Consider the following 22,442-nt stretch of genomic DNA (forward strand, 5'->3'; position numbering starts at 1 on the left):
ACTGCAGGTCATCTGGCTTTCATTCTTTTCACTATAATTTCTCAAGAAGATTTCAGTCTGGGTAATTTGAGAGGTACACAAATTTAACTGGCTTGCCTTATCCTTGTCTTGTGGAATTACTTTCCCTGAACTCTACTGTGGTGTCATTCCCTTCAGCTTTCAGCAAGGGACATCATAAGAAATAGGTCTATGAAACCAGATGCCATGTTTGCTTAGAAGATGTTGCTGAAGACATTCTTCCCTAGATCCATTATACTGCTCAGTGTAGCTTAGGTGAGGCCACAGGAGAAAATTACTATTCTAAGCTGAATAACAAGAAAAGTTTTCATTCTGTAAAGAACTAGAGTGGAAAATGGAAATCATGTAACAGATTATATTTCCCTGTTTGCTTTGGCCACCAGGAAGCCCAAACAAAATCTGCAGCTCAGTCAAATCTGCTGCTGGCAAATCTGCTGCTGCCTGTATAACTGTGTTCCAGTTTATCCCTCATTCCTAACTTTCTACTTTAATTTGGATTTTCCTTTGCTCTTCTTATGGAATGTTCTTAATATTTTTTGTATTGTTGAATATTTCTTTATAAATAAGTTGATTCCTTTTATAAACAAGGTCTAATGAAATGAATAGACTTAATGACTAGTAAAATAATCTTTAATTTAATTCCAATCTTCTAGGAAGTTCCAAGAATTTCAAATAAATTATCACAGTTGTCTTTTTTAATTATAGAGAATTTAGATATAGGGTTTAAATGTTAAAAGACATATAAGTACACTTTAAATAAGGCTAGTGAGTGGTTGGATTAAGCAGTAATTAAGGTATCTTGGAACTTCTTAGTATTCTTATCATGGAGCATTTTTGTGTCTCTTTACTTATCAACTTAAGTCTCTACAATCTTATCCTTTCTCATTTTCTGTGGTAATTTTAAAATACAATACTTACTTATTTGTCAACATTCGATAGTCTGACACTTTGGTAGATAAATCAAGTATTTGATCCAAAATTTCTGCACATATTGAATAATGCTTTTTGTAACGAGCTTGAGCTCTTTCCACAGCAATCTGTTCATGAATTTCCTTTTCTCTGAGGGCTTGTTCTTCAAAATCAATCTTGGCTTGTTTTGCCAAAGCCTAAGATGACAAAAACATTTTTTAGTCATCGTAATTATGCAATGATTCAAATGAAAATAATGTCATCATTTCAATAGCCAAAAAATCTCTAAATAGAAGGAAATCTCCTTTTACACCAGGAGAAAATTAATCATGAAAGAGAACTTCTGAGTACATGAAGTACTGAGAATGATGGTAAAGACAACACTGGAAATATCCCACCTTTTTTGTTTTTCTTAGCAAAACTTGGTACAAAGAAAAGTGGGCTAATTGCAGAAAGCCCAATGTGGATTACTGATAAATTGCAATTTAAGTGTTTAAAAGAAAGTTTTGAGTTCATGAGTTGCAAATAATCGAGAGTCAGGGATCAAACAGGTAAGTCTGTGTTGGACCCTAAGCATAGTTGGTCCTTTTGTAGCCATCTCAAGAGCCTTAACCTGACATATCTGCTCTGGCCAATGCCCTTTGCCTTTAGTGGGAGAGTTCTAGGACACTGAATTCTACTTATACTGGCATGAGAATTCCCTAGTTATACTGGCATGAGAATATCACACATTTGCCAACAAATATTAACTGTGTTTAGACAATGGCATTAAAAAAATTGATAAATTAATTCATAGAGACATATCTTTCTGCAGGAAGTAATTAAATACTTAAATAGTTTGTCATCACCTTCTACTCGGTTTGCACTATTATTTTGTTTAGGGAACTCTTTCTTTACACAAAGTGCAAAGGTCAAACTCAGGTGAGTAACTGTTGCTTTTCAAACAGCTATACCAGCTCCTTGAGAATTTCTACCCTGTGCAACATGCTCTAGAAACAAGACATGCCTCCTGTAACTTAACCCAATGAATGTCAAATGGAGGTAGACTTGGGCCTTGTGTACAGAAGTCAAGTATTAGCTATAGGCCTTTGAGTAAATGGGAGCCCCCTGGCCTCCATTTCCTCAATGTAAAATGGGGATATTAATAAGATATGGTGTACTCAGAAAAACTAACATAACCATCTTGTCAGAGAAAATATTTTTTATCATGATATTATTTACAAATGACTAAATAGACTGCTTTTGTCTATGAACCAAATGGAAGGTCCATTTGTTTTGTTATTACTGTTTAATTTTGTTTATTTGTCTTATTTTTTTCTGGAAAAGGAGCTGGGCTGGGTGACCTTTAAGGTTAATTCCTACATTTGACAGGTTTGGGAATTACACCAGAATTTGTTACTGCTGCATTTTGTAGGCCCTGTTTTCATGGAAAAAGTGAACAATTTAAGTAAAAAGCTTTATGGCATGCTTCATGAAGAGTGAAGAGTTACAAGAAAAGAGGGATCTAAGAGAGTAGGAGTAGGCAGATGAGATTTGATGGAATGACAGTAAAACAGGCTGTGAAGCTGGTTTACTATGAAGTGCCATAAGCATGTGGAAATACTTCGATGTGATGAAAACAAAACCCTGAAGGGAACTGTGGACTGTCCCCCTTGGGAACAGAGCTGCTTTTCCCTCCACACTGTCTCCCTTCCTCCTTCCCTGCCTTTCTTCCTTTTTTCTAGCTAATAATCTTCCACCTCTACCTGTCCCCAAACCCTGAGCTAAACCCATAATTTATGGTGCTAATACAGCCAAGTGGGTTGCAGCCCTAAAATAAGAAAGAAGGAAAAGGAATAAAGGAAGTCTGTGGGAGGTAGTAAATCTCAGTGGTTATGAGCCAGACTCTGGAGACTGATGGAGCTGGTTGTGCTCTGGCTTCACCACTGACAAGCCATGTGACTTCGAGCTTTCTAGGTTTCATTTTCCTTATTTGTAAAATGTAGGTAAGGATTGTGTCCACTACAGATGGCCATTGAGAGAATTACATATGCATGGAATGAATAAAGTTCAATGTTTGACTCCAAGTAAAGGCTTAAAAAATGTTAAATATTATTATAATTATTGTTAATAATTATAGTAGGTGACATAGCAATTTGAAAGCAGGAACTGTCTTGATATTAAATAGATACCCTATTGCTTTAAAGGAAGAGATTAGCAGATTTGAATTAAAAACAAACAAGAGACAAAAATTCTTGATGGTGAAAGACATGAAGTTCTTTTCCTTTGTTCCTCTCCCTCCCTTCTCCTCTCTCCTCCCCCACACCTCCCTACACTCTTCTTTCTTTCTTTAGATGTGCCAAACACTGGCCTAAGCCCTGGGGAAACAGTAGTGAGCAAAAGCAAATGCGGCCCCTGCCCTCGCAGAGCTTACATCCAGTGGGTGAGACCATCAAAAAGCCATAAGTTGAAGGTACAACTAACTATATGCTATGAGGAGTGTCACTAGGGAAAGACTGTGGAGCATGGGGTATATATCGGGAGGCCTGACCTAGACAAGTGGCACGTGCACAGAGCTCTGTTCAGGGATCTGAGAGCAGATCTGTGTGGCCAGAGCCCAGGGAATGGAGAGGAACAACTTATGAGCTGGGAGGTGGTCCAAGGGAAGCCACAGATGGGTTTTTGAGTATGAGCACAGCAGTCAGATCTGAGAGTCAAGAAGATTCCTCTGGCTGCAGAATGGAGAATGGTGTGGAGGAAATGAGAGTAGGGCAGGCAATTTGTATAAGTTATCTCTGATTTTCTCCTTTCTGCATATCCAACAGATAGACGGATGAGACAGATGTCTTTTTCACTCCTGCTGTAGGTAATTTACAAAGAATGGAAAAGCAGAAACTGTTTTTCTAAGGAGCAGAAACAGGCTCCTCTTCACTTTAAAGGGCTATATCAAAGGCACATGAATCTAGGTCACTGACAGGGACAGAAGAGAGGGGAGGTATTGAGAAAAAAGAGGAAGAGGGCAAGATATGCACCCTTCTCCCTGGCAGCTCCTGGGGAACAGCAAAGCCTCAGAGGGGAATGTGTGAGGAACCAACAGAGGCTGAACAGCCTTCTCAAAGACTGCTGGTGGCAGCATGTGGGTTTGGGTAGCTGAGGTCTCCATGGCAACAGACTTGGCTTGTATCTGGTGACTGGAATGTTTCCCTGATGACTTGGCCCTGTGACCTCGGACACAGGTGCATCTCCGTGAGCAGAGGTGGGTCGCTGCAATTCAGCACAGGCTGATCTTAAAGAACATAAAGAATGTTATGCTCTTTCACACCCCAGTTGTGGTTGTTAATTCACAGCCACTACAAATGGCTGAAGGAGAGTACTGCCATAGCCATAGCGGAGACTGGGCTGGTGGTGGGATGTGGAGAAAAATGGACAAACTGAAGAGATATTTAGTACGTGACATCACTAGGACATCATGATGTTTTGGATATAGAGGAGTAAGGGTGAAGCATGCTTCCAGTGTGCCCTGAGGTTTTGGACTTGTACAACTTAAATAAATGGTGATGCCATTTGTTGAGACATGGAAATGGAAAAAGACCAATTTAGTGATAAGGGTCATAAATTTTTTAATGTGTTGAATTTGAGGTGTCTCTGAGATTCTGAGTGGAGCTGTCATACAGCTCTACACCTCAGAGAGAAGAGGCATACACGCATGAGTCATCTGTCTGCTGCAGTAAGTCTACCCCCCTGGATGAGGAGGTTGTCCGAGGAAATGATATAGAGGCAGCCTAGGACCCAGCTTTAAGGAACCCGACATTAAATGTTTTGGTATTAGAGGAGAATGAGCCTACAGAGAAGGCTGAGGAGGCACAGCCAGAGAGGCAGGGGGAAACCAGGAGAGAGTGTCCCACAGCAGGACCCACTAGGTGACTACGTAATAGCAGAGTAATAATTAATATTCATAATAAGAAATGGTAATAGCCTGTGAGCATCAGTAACAAACTTAAAAATTTTTAATACATTTAAGAGTACTTCTGGAATTCTTTCCCCTCTCCCACCACAAGCAATAAAAAAAACTACAAGAACATTTAAAGAATATCAACAATTTAAAAAACTTCCTTTTTCTTCACAAAAGCGAAGATGTAGAATGATCATACTGTGGGGCATAAACGTATTTTGTTTACTTAGTGAATGATACTAGAAAGAAAAAGTGACAATGGTCCTTGGACAAATTTAACATTTATTTACTTGGCTCCTAGTTATGCGCCAGCCACTACTAATGGAGGGGGTAATAAGTTCAGTGTTTGGGAGGTAAACAGTGAATTCAAACCATCTCAAAGGAAGGGGTGCCAGAAAAGCAGACAACTCAGCTTTAGGACAACGCAATCATGTAGTCATGTTAAAGGAAGGGATGCAAATTTTTTCAGATGCTTCAGAACCTCACAATTCTGGTGTGTGAGGCTTTAGCAGTCCTGAGCATCCCAGTCCTCTGAAGTCAGTTCAAGCCAACTTAAATAAAGAATAGGTAATGCTTCTCATCACAGTGAGACAAGTCCTGCTATAAATGCTTTGCTGTTCTGCACTTAATTAACGGTTTGTGAAGCAAACACATTTTTCAAATAGGCACTTAGATTAGCTAAATACATAATTTCTAATGTAGGCAAATGCCACTCAATCTATCCTGGTTTACTCTTATCAAGAAAGGGGGATGACACAATTATCCAGCTAACTGAGCTCTTGAAGAAGACACTTGAGATTCATGTTCATGCAGCTCAAATTCACTGGGTATGGCTCCCACTCCTATCCTTAACATTTCAGCCATGTCTGTTCTACAAAGGCAAAAAGCACCGTTGTGCTAACTGTCGATTACATGGTACTTTCTAAATAATATTTCTAAAAGTTGCATAATATTTGCACAAGCTGTATTTCTTTTTCATGGAATATCACAGTGGAAACCATGAAGCATTGCCTCTCTATTTTCTCTTCTGTTTAGCCTGGTTTTTGGAAATATTTTATGACAGTAAAGACAGCCTATCTAATATGCCACTCACATAAGTTTTGTATTTATTCAATCAAATTTGGACAAATGAATTGAATAAATTTTGAAATACCCCCAATAGGAAGCAGACAAGAAGTGATCCATATAATTGACTGGTAAAATAAATCTATTCTGGTTATTAGGACCCATAAATAGATAGACAGACAGATAGATAGATGGACAGATAGATAGATAAGGAAAATATTAATGTATTAAATAATTAAAATATTAGATATTTTGATTTTTCAGACATATAAAATGGCCTGGATAATGATGACATAGTAGGATACCTAGTACCCATATCTTGGTTTCTGTATATCATTCTCAAATACAATGAACAGCATACCCTAGATAAATGGCTTATTCTAGTTCTGAGGAAGGAATAGTACAATCTGGGCCTGGAAAATCTTGTTTAATCAGAAGGTAAGGAATTGTTTACTAAAGATTAATGGAATCTTGTTAAGGCAGCTTAAAAGTATTCTCACTACCTGAGAATATTCACATACAACACCCAACACCAACATCATTCTAGTAAACTTAGTGAACTTTAAAGAAAGAGAAAGCCCTTTATACATCTAAAAAAAAGAGTAATGACTTGAGGAAATTAAAATTAGATTATTGTTAATCTTTTTGACAGCAACATTTTATACATAAAGAAAATAGAATAATGTATTTAAGATATTCAAAGGAAGAAAATGTAAACTAAAGATTTTAATATAGCGAAACTACAATCAATTATAAAAGGTATGGACTATTATCAATTTATAAGAACTCGGAATATTGTTCTCGTGAGCCCTTCTTGAGGAACCTACTGAAGAATACATTTCAGACAACCAAAATGACCAGAGAGACATGGACACAGAATGGGTGGTGAGCATTATTTGTAGAATCAAGATTAAAGGGCCAGAGTACAGTATACAAATGCTACATATGCTATCAATGTAGTTACACAAAAAAATAGGGAGATAATAGAGAGATCATATAAAATATTAACTCATTAAATGATTCACAAGTAAATGCAGCTTGGTTTGCCTTGACTTAGTAGAAAGGATCAAAAACAACCTTAGATTTTTGGGGGAGATATTGTTTACCGCTTCTCTATCAAGAGCATCCTGGAAGTCTTTAAGTCGCCTTTCCTCATACTGCTTTTCTCTGAAAATTCTGTTTTGCCATAAAACTTCCTTTTCATGCCGAACATGCATGAGTTGCACGGCAATCCTGCGCTCCTGCTGGGATTGCCTCATCAGCCGGTTGATCAGCTGCTCCTCCCGATAAGCCTCCTGAAAACACCATTGGAAGAGCCACTTATTTGTCAAAACGATATCTAAATTTCCCAGTAGGCTAAGAAGTTTATGTATAAATAATGCATAAAAGGCATAGTATTCATCTACATCAATTTGTCATTTGATTTAAGTTCAAGCATGGCAAAAACCAAGTTCTAAAAATGAAAACTTCCAAAAAAGTTTGTATAATATTGGTATCCAGAAGCATTATGGTCTTGCAACTTACAACTACTTTAGATGACTTATTACTTCCCTTAAAATCTGACCAAAATTAAATTAGGTGATTGTTTTCAAGGTTTTATAAACAAGCAATAATTCTCAATTTATAAGCATGAAATTTATAAACATAAATTTGGAATTGTGCTGTATGTACTCTTAACATAAATTCTAGTTGTAGAAACAAATGCAGACATTGTCTGGCTGAAGACAGCAATTTGATTAGTTCCCAGTGCGGATATCTCAGTACCTGTGTGAGGAAAAGCAAAAATCTGATAGAAATGGAAGACTCAAGAAGAGGTTGGGGGGGAAATCACCTACTGCTCATCTTAGAAAATCTGAGTGGTGGCAATCTGGAAGAGAAACGAGATTCTCTGGATTCTTTTGGCTGTTTTAAGAGAACAGAAGGGGAACCAGTAAGTGAACAGTGGAAAAAGCATTTAACTGGGAATCAGAGGCCCTGGCCATTGCATCCCCAGTTGTATCATTAACTGGTTGTGTGGCCTTGGGTAAGTAACTAGGATTTTCAGGGCCTGTTTTTTGACAGGTAAAATGAAGTGCTCAGGTGGAAGAATACTTCAAGCTCTCTTACTCTGTCTAAACAGAGACATCATGTGGAAGGAGGAGGTAATTAAATTTCTCTAAGGAAATCAGAAGAATACCCAAATAGTGGAGTTGTCCATTTAACACTCTAATTATTTAGGAAGAAAATCTGGCATCATTAATAATACTGTTTCACATCATTCCTCCCACTGAGATTATAGGATAAATACTGCATATATTTTCAGAATCAAGATACAAATAACAATAATACTCTGTGGTAAATTCCAAAGCTTGAACCTGGGAATTTTGAATAAAAGTTCAACTAAAAATAAATATGATTTTTTTCTGTTAGTAATATATATCACATAAAAAACCACAGATGGCTTTAAAAGATATGTCTCATCTAGTTATAAAATTCTAGAAGTTTTAAAGTTTATCATTTGTTTCCTTTTGAGATCCAACAGATAGGGTGAAGCAAAAATATAAAAATGGCCACAAGTTCTTCAGTTTTCTCCATTCACAGTCTTGAGTGTTATCTGTAGATACTCCCATAAAATAAGTAGAATGTATTTCTCCTCTCCTTACAATATGGGTAATGGGGTGACCACTGATTTAAACTGAACTATGGGATATTAACTACAACAAAGATAATAAGCCAAAAAACTTGGGGTCTGTCTTCCTGAACTCTCTTGTGACCCCTGCCATTGCCAACATATTTTCTGGACTGTTAGAAAATGAGAGACCAGAGAGAGAGGTACTGATCTTCCCATCTGTCCCAGGTAAAGCTCTCACAGGTTAGCCAGCCCCAGCCAACCTCACAGCTGACCAAACACATCGGAGCAAGGCTGGCGAGAACAGAAGAAAGCCAGCATAGCTGAGCCCGCCCAACCTGCCAACCATGTCTTAGGGTGGTTTAGGATAATTAAGTCGCAGTCACAATTGTGTTTTTTAAAAAAATGTCACCTTGATTTATTATTCCAAGTGTATATTTAATAGAAAATACATTCTATATTTGGCAGTGTTTACATGGCAAGCCAAGTAGATTGTCAAGATGAGACCTGGTCATTCTGACCCTTATGAAGAACAAACTCTGTTGGACATGTTTTGATTATTGCTTAGATGATGACACGTATGATTAAAAAGGGAAAAATAAAAATAAATTGTTGAATGGCTGAGTCAATGTTATGTACATGAAGCTTCAGTATGAAGAACCATCTAGTGTATTAATACCTGCACTCAAAAGTTGAGTGGAAAGAATTTTTTGTTCCATTGTATAAGTAGTTCATGTTTTAGAAATAGTCTTTCTCTCAAAATTTCATCAGAATATGGGACACATTTACCCATAAAAAGAAAAATGTAAGTTATGGTTTGGTGCTTAGGGCAGCTGACAGATTTTTTTTTTAACCTATATATAAATATTATGTTTCTGCAATGAATAAAATAGAAAATAATAGAAGTCACATTTCTCTTTTAATTATGTTTAACCATATTTGGGGAAGATCTAGACACATACAATTCAAACACCCTCAATTTGATTGATAGGTCCTATTTCTGTCCTATGAGCTGAAGAGAAGCTTACTCTAGTCCACACCATTGCTGAATTCTCGAGAGATGGCTGAGCAGCTCTTATGGATCAATGGGGCACTGCAGGAAAGACCTGGATACTAAGTATTTAAAAGAGAGTCTTTTAGTTCAGAAGTGAAAGGGGGTCTGGTGTTCAAATGTCAGTTCCAAGAAAATAATACAGAAAAGGTTTGGGGAAAGTAGAAATAGTTCAGTTGGAGTGAAGCCCAAGAACTAGCTAAGATGATAGCCAAATGATCACAGAACCAACTGGAAGCCAAACAGAGTTCACAGTCTGCATTATCTCCATTTAAATACCTATGGAGGAGGGTTCAAGATGGCGGCATGAGAGGTGAGACAGAGAATTCCCCCCCAAACCACATATAGTGTGAAAATATAGTTAATACAACTAACTAGCCCTAAAACAGCAGCAGGAAAGAAGGCTGCACCAGACTGCATACAGACCTCATGAACAAAGCAGACCTCACGAAACAGGGTAACGTACAAAAGCCTTGATCCAGCGGAACCTAAGCCCTTTCTTCACCCCAGCTCACTGGCAGGAGGAAGAGAAATGGAGTGGGCAGGGGGTGGAAGCCTAAGACTGCTGAACACCCAGCCCTGGAGGTCAGCTTTGGAGCACAAACATATACTGAGTGATGCTCTGGAGGTTGATGGGGTTGGGGAGCTGGGACAGGGGAGTGCTTGAGAAACTGAGATTCCAGCTGTTTGTGGAAGACAGGGATCCACATCCAGCCACTCTGGGATAAAAGAAAGACAGGTGGTCTGAGAGGTTTCCTAGCAGCGAGAGGGCTGCTGAAGGAGCGGGGTTTGGACGGAGCTTCCTGCGCGGGAGGATAGGTGGACAAGGTTGTCTGGGCACACTCTGCCCAGCAGGTTGGGAACTCTGAGGAGATTCAGGCACTCCATCCCCATGGCTACCTACCCAGCTCCAAGGCCCTCCACTGTGACAGGCAGCCTGCTGCACCTTCCTCCTGGCCTGTGGGCACCTGCTCATAAACTTGCAGTCACAGCAGTGGTGTCAGGCCAGCCAGAGGGAGGTCCTGCCTACAACAGGTAGAGATGCCAAGCACAGAGGCTTACACCTGTGTGCTTGGCCCACTGGTTCTGACACTGGAGACAGGCACTGCAGCCAGGAATCAGGAAACAGCTCTTTCCTCCCCCAAGGCACCAGTGCCGCTCCCCTATGACCCCCAACCTCACTCTAGGGGCTGAGTAGCTCCACAGACTAGAGCTTCTGGGCACTAGAGGGCACCACATAGAATTATGAAACAGCAAAGGAACCTGGATCAGACCAAAACCTCACAAACCTCAGAGAAATGACCAAATGAAACTGAACTCACCAATCTTCCTGAAAGAGAGTTTAAAATAAAAATCATAAACATGCTCATGGAGGTACAGAAAAATATTCAAGAACTCAGGGATGAATTTAAGATGGAGATTCAATCATTAAGAAATTCCATATCTGAAATGAAACATACAATGGGGAGATTTAAAAGCAGATTAGATGTAGTAGAAGAGACAGTAAATGAAATAGAAATTAGAGAAGAGGAATACAAAGAAGCTGAGGCACAGAGAGAAAAAAGGATCTCTAAGAATGAAAGAATATTGAGAGAATTGTATGAACAATCCAAATGGAACAATATCCACATTATAGGGGTACCAGAAGAAGAGATAAAAAGGGATAGAAAGTGTTACTGAGGAGGTAAATGCTGAAAATATCCCCAGTCTGGGGAAGGAGATGGTCTCTCAAGCCATGGAGGTGCACAGATCTCCCAACACAAGGAACCCAAGGAAGATAACATCAAGACATATAATAATTAAAATGGCAAAGATCAAGGATAAAGACAGACTTTTAAAAAGCAGCTAGAGAGAGAAAAAAGATCACATAGAAAGGAAAACCCATCAGGTTATCATCAGATTTCTCAACAGAAACTTTACAGGCCAGAAGGGAGTGGCATGATATATTTAATGCAATGAAGCAGAAGGGGCTCAAACCAAGAATACTCTACCTGGCAAGGTTATCATTTAAATTTGAAGAAGGGATTAAACAATTTTCAGATAAGAAAAAGCTGAGAAAATTTACCTCCCACAAAGCACCTCTACAGTGCATTTTGGATGAACTGCAATAGATGGAAGTATTCCTGAAGCTAAATAGATGTCACCCAAGGGATAGATGAAGAGTACAGAATATGATACCTAACATATAAAGAATATAGGAGGAAGAAAAAGAAGGGAAAAAAAAGAACATTCAGGTTGTGTTTGTAATAGCAAATGAAGTGAATTAAATTAGACTGTTGGATAGTAAGGGAATTACCTTTGAACCTTTGGTAACCACAAATCTAAAGCCTGCAATGGCAATAAGTACAGACCTATTGATAATCACCCTAAATGTAAATGGTCTGAATGCACCAATCAAAAGACACAGAGACAATGAATGAATAAAAAAGCAAGATCCATCTATATGCTGCCTACAAGAGACTCACTTCAAACCCAAAGACATACAAAGACTGAAAGTAAAGGGATGGAAAAAGATATTTCATGCAACCAATGGGGAGAAATAAAGCAGGGGTTGCAGTACTTCTATCAGACAAAATAGACTTCAAAACAAAGAAAGTAATAAGAAACAAAGAAGGACATTACATAATGATAAAGGGGTCAGTCCAATAAGAGGATATAACTATTATAATATTTATGCACCCAACACAGGATCACCTACCTATGTGAAGCAAATACTAACAGAATTAAAGGGGGAAATAGAATGCAATGCATTCATTTTAAGAGACTTCAACACACCACTCACTCCAAAGGACAGATCAACGAGACAGAAAATAAGGACACAGAGGCACTGAACAACTTATTAGAACAGATGGACCTAACGGACATCTACAGAATACTTCATCCAAGAGCAACAGGATATACATTCTTCTCAAGTACACATGGAACATTTTCAGGAATAGATCATATCCTAGGCCACAAAAGGAGCATCAGTAAATTCAAAAAGATTGAAATTGTACCAACCACCTTCTCAGATCACAAAGGTATGAAACTAGGAATAAATTACACAAAGAAAACAAAAAGCCCACAAACACATGGAGGCTTAATAACATTCTTCTAAATAATCAATGGATCAATGAATAAAACAGAGATCAAGCAATATATGGAGACAAATGACAACAATAATTCAACACCGCAAAATCTGTGGTACGCAGTGAAGGCTGTGCTAAGTGGGAGGTATACTGCAGAACAGGCCTACCTCAGGAAAGAAGAACAATCCTATATGAGCAGTCTAAACTAACAATTAACAAAACTATGAAAGGAAGAACAAATGAGGCCCAAAGTCAGTAGAAAGAGGGACATAATAAAGATTAGAGCATAAATAAATAAAATCGAGAAGAATAAAACAATAGAAAGAATCAATGAAAGCTGGAGCTGTTTCTTTGAGAAAATAAACAAAATAGAAAAACCCCTAGCTAGACTTTTCAAGAAAAAAAGAGAGTCTACACACATAAACAGAATCAGAAATAAGAAAGGAAAAATCACTACAGATATCACAGAAATACAAAGAATTATGAGAGAAAACTATGAAAAATTATATGGTAACAAACTGGATAACCTAGAAGAAATGGACTACTTCCTAGAAAAATACAATCTTTCAAGGCTGACCCAGGAAGAAACAGAAAATCTGAATAGACCAATTACCAGCAAGGAAATTGAAATGGTAATCAAAAAACTACCTAAGAACAAAATTCCTGGACCAGATGGTTTCACTGCTGAATTTTATCAAATATTTAGTGAAGACCTAATACCCATCCCCTGTAAAGTTTTCCAAAGAGCAGAAGAAGAGGGAATACTACCAAACTCATTCTATGAGGGCAGCATCACTCTAATACAAAAACCAGGCAAAGACACCACAAAAAAAGAAAACTACAGACCAATATCCCTGATGAACATACATGCAAAAATACTCAACAAAATACTAGCAAACTGAATTCAAAGATACATCAAAAAGATCATCCATCAGGATCAAGTGGGATTCATCCCAGGGATGCAAGGATGGTACAACATTTGAAATCATCCACCACATAAACAAAAAGGACAAAAACCACATGATTATCTCCATACATGCTGAAAAAGCATCAGACAAAATTCAACATCCATTCATGATAAAAACTCTCAACAAAATGCATATAGAAGCCAAGCACCTCAACATAAGAAAGGCCATATATTACAAAACCACAGCCAACATTTTTCTTAACAGTGAGAAGCTGAAAGCTCTTCCTTTATTTTCAAGAACAAGACAAGGATACTCAGTCTCCCCACTTTTATTCAACATAGCTCTGGAGGTCCTAGCCACAGCAATCAGACAACACAAAGAAATAAAAGGCATCCAGCTTGGTAAGGAAGAAGTCAAACTGTCCCTGTTTGCAGATGAGATGATATTGTATCTAAAAAACCTTAAAGAATCCACTCCAAAACTAACTACTAGATCTAATAATTGAATTCAGCAAAGTTGCAGGACACAAAATTAATACACAGAAACCTGTCACATTCCTATACACTAATGATGAACTAACCGAAAGAGAAATCAGGACAACAATTCCATTCACAATTGCATCAAAAAGAATAAAATACCTAGGAATAAACTTAAACAAGGAAGTGAAAGACCTACACTCTGAAAACTACAAGACACTCATAAGAGAAATTAAAGAAGATACCAATAAATGGAAACATATCCTGTACTCATGGATAGGATGGATTAATAATGTCAAAATGGCCATCCTGCCTAAAGAAATCTACAGATTCAACGCAATGCCTATCAAAATACCAACAACATTCTTCAATGAACTAGAGCAAATAGTTCTAAAATCCATATGGAACCACAGAAGACCCTGTATACCCAAAGCAATCCTGAGAAGGAAGAATAAAGCAGGGGGAATTATGCTCCCTGACTTCAAGCTTTACTACAAAGCTACAGTAATCAAGACAATTTGGTACTGGCATAAGAACAGACCCATAAATCAATGGAATAGATAGAGTCCAGATATAAACCCACACAAATATGGTCAGTTAATATATGATAAAGGAGCCATGGATATACAATGGGGAAATGACAGCCTCTTCAACAGCTGGTGTTCACAAAACTGGACAGCTACATGTAAGAGAATGAAACTGGATCGTTGTTTAACCCCATATACACAAAAGTAAACTCCAAATGGATCAAAGACCTGAATGTAAGTCATGAAACCATAAAACTCTTAGAAAAAAACATAGGCAAAAATCTCTTGGACATAAACATGAGTGACTTCTTCATGAATATATCTCCCCAGGCAAGGGAAACAAAAGCAAAAATGAACATGTGGGACTATATCAAACTAAAAAGCTTCTGTACAGCAAAGGACACCATCAGTAGAACAAAAAGACATCCTACATATGGGAGAATATATTCATAAATGACATATCCAATAAGGGTTTGACATCCAAATTATATAAAGAGCCCACACACCTCAACAAACAAAAAGCAAATAAGCCAATTAGAAAATGGGCAGAGGAGTTGAACAGACACTTCTCCAAAGAAGAAATTCAGATGGCCAAGAGGCACATGAAAAGATGCTCCACATCCCTAATCATCAGAGAAATGCAAATTAAAACCACAATGAGATATCACATCACACCAGTTAGGATGCCCAACATCCAAAAGACAAACAACAACAAATACTGGCGAGGATGTGGAGAAAGGGGAACCCTCCTATGCTGCTGGTGGGAATGTAAAATAGTTCAACCATTGTGGAAAGCAGTATGGAGGTTCCTCAAAAAACTCAAAATAGAAATACCATTTGACCCAGGAATTTACCCTAAGAATGCAGGAGCCCAGTTTGAAAAAGACATATGCACCCCTATGTTTATTGCAGCACTATTTACAATAGCCAAGAAATGGAAACAACCTAAGTGTCCATCAGTAGATGAATGGATAAAGAAGTGGTACATACACACAATGGAATATTATTCAGCCCTAAGAAGAAAACAAATCCTACCATTCGCAACAATCTGAATGGAGCTAGAGGGTATTATGCTCAGTGAAATAAGCCAGGCAGAGAAAGACAAGTATCAAATGATTTCACTCATTCTTGGAGTATATGAACAAGGAAAAAACTGAAGGAACAAAACAGCAGCAGACTCACAGAACCCAAGAATGGACTAACAGTTACCAAAGTGAAAGGGATTGGGGAGGATGGGTGGGAAGGGAGGGATAAAGGGGGAAAGGGGGCATTATGATTAGCACATATAATGTAGGGGGGGACACAGGGAAGGCAGTAAAACACAGAGAAGAGAAGTAGTGATTCTACAGCATCTTACTATGCTGATGGACAGTGACTGTAATGGAGTATGTGGTGGGGACTTGATAATAGGAGGAGTCTAGCAACCATAATGTTGTTCATGTAATTGTACATTAATGAGATTAAAATAAAAAGTATATACCTATGGAGTACTTCAAACTCAACAAGTCCTTAACTAAACTCAGTAAGTCCTTTTCAGACTTGGTCCTCCCAAGAATTTTCCCATCTCAGTTGATAACCCTATAAACTTATGACTCTGTAACCTAAAATGTTAAGGCCATCGAAATCCATTCCTTTCTTATCACTCTTAATATCCAATTCTTGAAGAAGTAGTCTCTTTCACCTCCTATGTATGTTTTTAAGTCACTCCCTACTCCACTCTATACCTATTGACACTGCCCCTACCTCAGACATCAATCCCTCGGTATCATGCCTTTCTGCCACCCCTTCTCCAAAAGCTATCCTCCAAAAAAGTCAAAGTGATCTTTCTAACCTTAAATCTCATAATTTCATTCAGAAGTTATATCTCTTTATGAATCACTAGGCAAGACTGGAGCACAGGTCTCTGGCTCTCTCTTCACAAGCCCAACTTAAATAAGGGTATATTAACAGGGGGGACAGTGCAACAACCTAGAAGCTAGAGAAGACACAGAGGTGTTTCTGATAGATGCAGTGCACATGGAGCCAGAATGAAAGCATCCAGGGCTGTTAGGAGATTCATGTCATGGGCCTGAATAGCCAAGGGCCAGAGGAAATCTTGCTTGACAGAACACCATTTTTTTTTTTGGAGGAAAGAAGGATGGATGAGAAAACAGGCCATATGGCACATGGAAGTTTCCTATTCCATCACTGTGAGGCAGTGGCACTGTGTCCACTACACAGGAAGGCTGGGGACTACACATAATGGAAAGGAGGCAGTAGGAGGGGGAGGCCTCTAGCTGCATACCCAAGGCTGACTCCAGGACTAGCAGCTCTCCCCAAGATGGAGAAGAAGCATCATGAAGATAGAGTTCCCTTGATGGAACCATGCAAAGCACCAACTCCGTTTGATGTCCCTTAGGTTGCTGGATCCCTGAACAGATTTCCCATGAGAGCCTCGAAAAGTCAATGATAATAGCATCCTTGTGGAAAGTGAGGAAAGCCAGAATTTGTGCACCCCATTTTCCAGGTAAAATATCAGGTCTAGATTATAAGCAGAAAGAATTGAAAAATCCCAGCAGCCAACACACAAGTATTTTGTAACATAAATGATGATGTGTTCAAAATTTCATTGCTAGTTAAGGAAAGTTGAAATAGGTAGTTATTTTAAAATCACCTTTTTAATCATATAACTTTTATAATATGTAACTCTTCTAATTAAAAGAGAGACTATTGAACTGAGTAAAGATATATGTGAATCTGAAGTATAAAAAGTAACTGTTTAGCACAAAGAGATGGCAGAGTTATTCTTTGATTTTTTTACTAAGAAAGAAGTGAATCCATGGATAAATAGTTTCATTTCACCATACCTAAATGAAGCTGGTATTTCCCTTCAGTTAATAGAACCACTGAGCAGACCAGAGATAGTTAGGTGAATAAGAGAAATGTCTTCAAATGGTCTTTCATATTTTAGAAATATGTATTTGTCCTGTTTACATTCACAACTCAAATCATCTTACTCCCAGGTCTGCTCATCCTATCACTTTCCCCGTCACAGCATTTGACACCTCCATCCACCCAGCTGCCTGAGCTACATGTTTAGCCTCTCATCCCACTTTTTTACTTCCCCGTATCTAATGAATCATTAAGTTCTCTCACTTTTACTTCTAAAATACCTCCTGAAGCCACTTCTCTCCATTCTCATTGCTGCTACCCTAAATTTAAACTGGGATCATTTCTTGCCTGGTTTACAACAAAAGCTATAACTTGTATAGCTGTCCTATAATCTCGTGTCAAAACTCAAGCTGGAGTGCTCTTTTCAAAGTTAAATGTGACCTTGTCACTCTTGCTCCCCTTTGCACTCAGGACGAAATTTCCTATTTCCCTCTATAAAGCTTACAGGGTGCATATGATTTGGCCTCTGGTGATTCCTGCCAGATGACACATTAGTTCACTACAAGTGCTGAGCCTTTCCATATGACATCCTTTCTGAAAACACACTCTCCTTTATTTTAGCCTCTGCTGGAAACTGCCTCTCATCCAACCCCACCACAATCGCCCCCACCTTCAACTAACTAACTCCTGACCTTTCCTCATGCTTTTGTGCTACCATCCTCCAGAAACCATCTCTGAACCAAGCCAGGGATGGACTTTCCTTCTATGTGTCATCTGTCCCTCCCATCGCCTTTGTACTTTAGTTGCTTACTTATATACTCTGCCCCAAATAGGAAGCTCTGTGAGAGCAGGTTTCTCATTATTCTTATTCGCTGTTGCATCCTGGGCCTAGGACAAATACCCAGAGCACAGAAGAGGCTGAGTAAATATGTGTAAGAGTTGGTGAATGATTCTCAAGCCACCTAGGGGGCTTGTTAGCACAGATGATGGGGTCTCACCCAGAGCTGTGATTTGAGTTCCTTCTTATTTAGTATGTCTCAGGTAGGCACCAATTATTTACATTACTAAAAATTCCCGCATGACGCTGCTGATGCAGGAATCACACTTGGAAAACTTCTGGAGTAGACCAGTGAACAAACTGAGACAACTAACAACTTTTTCATTTTAAAAGTTCCTTTTTGTGATAATGTCAGTAGATACAAAAACAATTTTGAAAAAGGTACTTTTCAGGATAAAAACTCTCAAAAACTTAGTATGGGAGGAATGTAACTCAACATTATAAAGGCCAAATATGACAAGCCCACAGCTGGCATCATACTCAGTGTTATGATGCTAAAAGATTTCAAGTTTTCACCATTCCTATAAGGTCAGGAATAAGACAAGGATGCCCCTTCTTAGCACTTACACTTAATATAGTACTGGAAGTCAGAGAAATTGGCAAGAAAAAGAAATAAAAGGCATCCAAATCAGAAAGGCAGAAGTAAAACTGTCTTGGTTTGCTGATGACATGATATATATAGAGAAAACTCTAAAGATGCCAACAAAAAAGCCTGTTAGAACTAAAGACAAATCTAGTGAAGTTGCAGGATAGAAAATCAATGTATAGAAATCAGTTGTGTTCCTATCCACTAACAATGAGCTATCTGAAAAAGAAATTAAGAAAAATCCCATTCACAATAGCATCAAAAATAAAAAAATCAAATTTAGGAATAAATTTAACCATGGAGATAAAGTATCTATATACTGAAAACTATAAAACACTGATGAAAGAATGAAGAACAAATAAATGGAAAGATATCCATGTATTAATATGAGAATTAATAATGTTATAATGACATAATACCTAAAGTAATCTACATATTCAATGTAATCCTTATCAAACTTCAATGGCATTTTTCACAGAAAGAGAAAAACAACCCTAAAATTCACATGGAACTTCAAAGGACTCTGAATAATGAAAGCAATAGCCAGTGCAAGAAAAACAGAATAGTAGGCATCACAATTGCTGATTTCAAAACATACTACCAAGCTATAGTAATCAAAACAGTATGTTACTGGCATAAAAAGACATATAGAACAATGCAATAAAATAGAAAGCCCATAAATATATCCATACGTGTACAGTCAACTAATCTTCAACAAGGGTACTCAAGGCTATACAATGGTTTCCCTTCAAAAAATTAAAAGTACAGTCTCTTCAAAAATGATGCTGGGAAAACTGGATTGCAAATACAGAAGAATTAAAATGTACCCTTATCTTATGCAATATGCAAAAACAACTTGAAATTGAATTAAATATTTACACATGAGACCTGAAACCATAAAATTACTAGAAGAAAATTTAGGGAAAAAACTTAACATCATCTAGGCAATGATTTTTTGGATATAACCCTAAAAGCACAGGCAACAAAAGCAAAAATAAACATGTGGGATTGCACCTAACTAAAAAGTATCTGCACAGCAAAGGAGACAATCAATAGTGTAAAGAGACAACCTACAGAATGTGAAAAAATATTTGCAAACTGTGCATTCTGGTTAATATCCAAAATATTCAAGGAATTCCAAAAACTCAACAGCAAAGAAACACATAACCCAATTAAAAAATGGGCAAATGAATAGACATTTTTCAAAAGAGGACAAAACAAATGGCCAGCAGGTATATGTAAAGTTGTTTATCATCACTAATCATCAGGAAAATGTAAATCAAAACCATAATAAGTTATCACCTCACACCTGTAAGAATGGTTACTATCAGAATGAACAAGAGATAACAAGTGCTGGCAAGGATGTGGAGACAGGGGAACCCTTACAAACTGTTGGTGGGAATGTAAATTGGTACAGCCTCTATGAAAAACAGTATGGTGGTTTCTCAAAAAATTAAAAATAGATCTATCATATGATCTGGTAATCTTACTTCTGGGTATACCTCTAAAGAAAATGAAATCAGACATCAAAGAAATCCCTATACCCAATTTCCACTGCAGCACCATTCACAACAGCCAAGATATGGAAACAACCAAGGTGTCTAATGATTATGAATGGATAAAGAAAAATGTAACATATAAATACAATGACATATTAATCAGTCTTAAAAAGAGGGAAATCCTACCATTTGTGACAAAATGAATAAGCCTGGAGGACATTATGCTAAGTTAAATAAGCTAGGCATAGAAAGGTACATAGTGAATAATCTCACTTATATGTGGAATATAAAATAGTTCAATTTATAAAAGCAGATCTTGGAGAACCAAGATGGCAGCGTGAGTAGAGCAGTGGAAATCTCCTCCCAAAACCATATATATTTTTGAAAATACAACAAACCACTAATCCTAAAAGAGAGACCAGAAGTCACAGGACAACAGCCAGACTACAACGACACCCATGAGAACCCAGCGCCTCGCGAAGAGAGTAAGATACAAGCCGCAGTCCAGCAGGACCTGAGTGCCCCTCTCCCAGCTCCCGGTGGGAGGAGAGGAGTTGGAGCAGGGAGGGAGAGGGAGCCCAGGACTGCTGAACACCCAGCCCTAGACATTCGCACCAGAGCGCAGACACAGTGCATGCATGGGGTGCTGGATACTAGGGAAACAGGACAGTAAGACCTGTGAGCGGGTCATTGCAGCTGGCGTACCCAGGACAAAGAAAAGCGAATGCTTTTTGGAAGTCTTAAAGAGACAGGGAACCCCACAACCGGATGGAAGCATCCTGGGACACTTAGTCCAGCAGCTGCGAATCCTGGGGAACTCTGGGTGCCTGAACCCCTGCAGTGCAGCTCAGAGGCCCCCCACAGAGATAAACAGCCTCTCGCCTGTTCCCCCTCCGACACGGCTCTGCCATATTGGAGCAGCAGCCTGAGGCAGGCCACACCCACAGCAACAGCAGAGATAAACTCCATAGCAGCCGGGCAAGAATCAGAAGCCCCAAATGCACACAGCTGCCCAGCACAAGACACTAGAGGCTGCTGTTCTCCCAGGAGAGGAAGGCCATAAACTGTCAAGAAGGGACTTTCTCTTACCCAACACACGCATCAGCTCCCCACAAATATATTTATCGCCATGAAAAGGCAGAAGAAATTGATACAGACCAAGATCACAGAGGCAAACCCTGAAAAGGAGATAGACCTAACCAGTCTTCCTGAAAAAGAATTAAAAATAAAGCTCATAACCATGCTGATGGAGCTGCAGAGAAATATGCAAGAGCTAAGGGATGAAGTCTGGAGGGAGATTACAGATGTCTGGAGGGAGATTACAGAAGTGAAACAAACTCTGGAAGGATTTATAAACAGAATGGATAAGATGCAAGAGGCCATTGATGGAGAAACCAGAGAACAGGAATGCATAGAAGCTGATGCAGAGAGAGAGAGATAAAAGGATCTCCAGGAATGAAACAATATTAAGAGAACTGTGTGACCAATCCAAAAGGAACAATATCCGCATTATAGGGGTACCAGAAGAAGAAGAAGAGAGAGAAAAAGGAGTAGAAAGAGTATTTGAAGAAATAATTGCTGAAAACTTCCCCAAACTGGGGGAGGAAATAATCGATCAGACCATGGAAGTATACAGAACTCCCAACAGAATGGATCCAAGGAGGACAACACCAAGACACATAATAATTAAAATGGCAAAGATCAAGGACAAGGACAGAGTTTTAAAGGCAGCTAGAGAGAGGGAAAAGGTCACCTACAAAGAAAACCCATCAGGCTATCATCAGACTTCTCAACAGAAACCTTACAGGCCAGAAGAGAATGGCATGATATATTTAATGCAATGAAACAGAAGGGCCTTGAACCAAGATTACTGTATCCAGCACGACTATCATTTAAATATGAAGGAGGGATTAAACAATTCCCAGACAAGCAAAAGTTGAGAGAATTTGCTTCCCACAAACCACCTCTACAGGGTATTTTAGAGGGACTGCTCTAGATAGGAGCACTTCTAAGACTAAATAGATGTCACCAGAGAAAATAAAATCACAGCAAAGAAAGCAGACCAACCAAATACTAACTAAAGGCAA

General features: G+C 38.5%; 1 protein-coding gene across 11 annotated transcripts in view; it reads right to left on the bottom strand.

Annotated features, from left to right (window-relative positions):
- Window positions 1–22,442, bottom strand: part of SPEF2 (sperm flagellar 2) — a 204,310-nt gene that overhangs the window by 132,014 nt on the left and 49,854 nt on the right. For all 11 annotated transcript variants that reach the window (XM_073237244.1, XM_073237222.1, XM_073237235.1 and 8 more), the window contains 2 exons: window positions 7,030–7,218; window positions 937–1,124 (listed from right to left, as the gene is read on the bottom strand). In XM_073237244.1, the coding sequence (XP_073093345.1) occupies window positions 937–1,124; window positions 7,030–7,218 (377 nt within the window). The remainder of the gene's footprint in view (window positions 1–936; window positions 1,125–7,029; window positions 7,219–22,442) is intronic.

This window comes from Manis javanica, chromosome 1, assembly GCF_040802235.1.
Source record: "Manis javanica isolate MJ-LG chromosome 1, MJ_LKY, whole genome shotgun sequence".
NCBI lineage: Eukaryota > Metazoa > Chordata > Mammalia > Pholidota > Manidae > Manis > Manis javanica.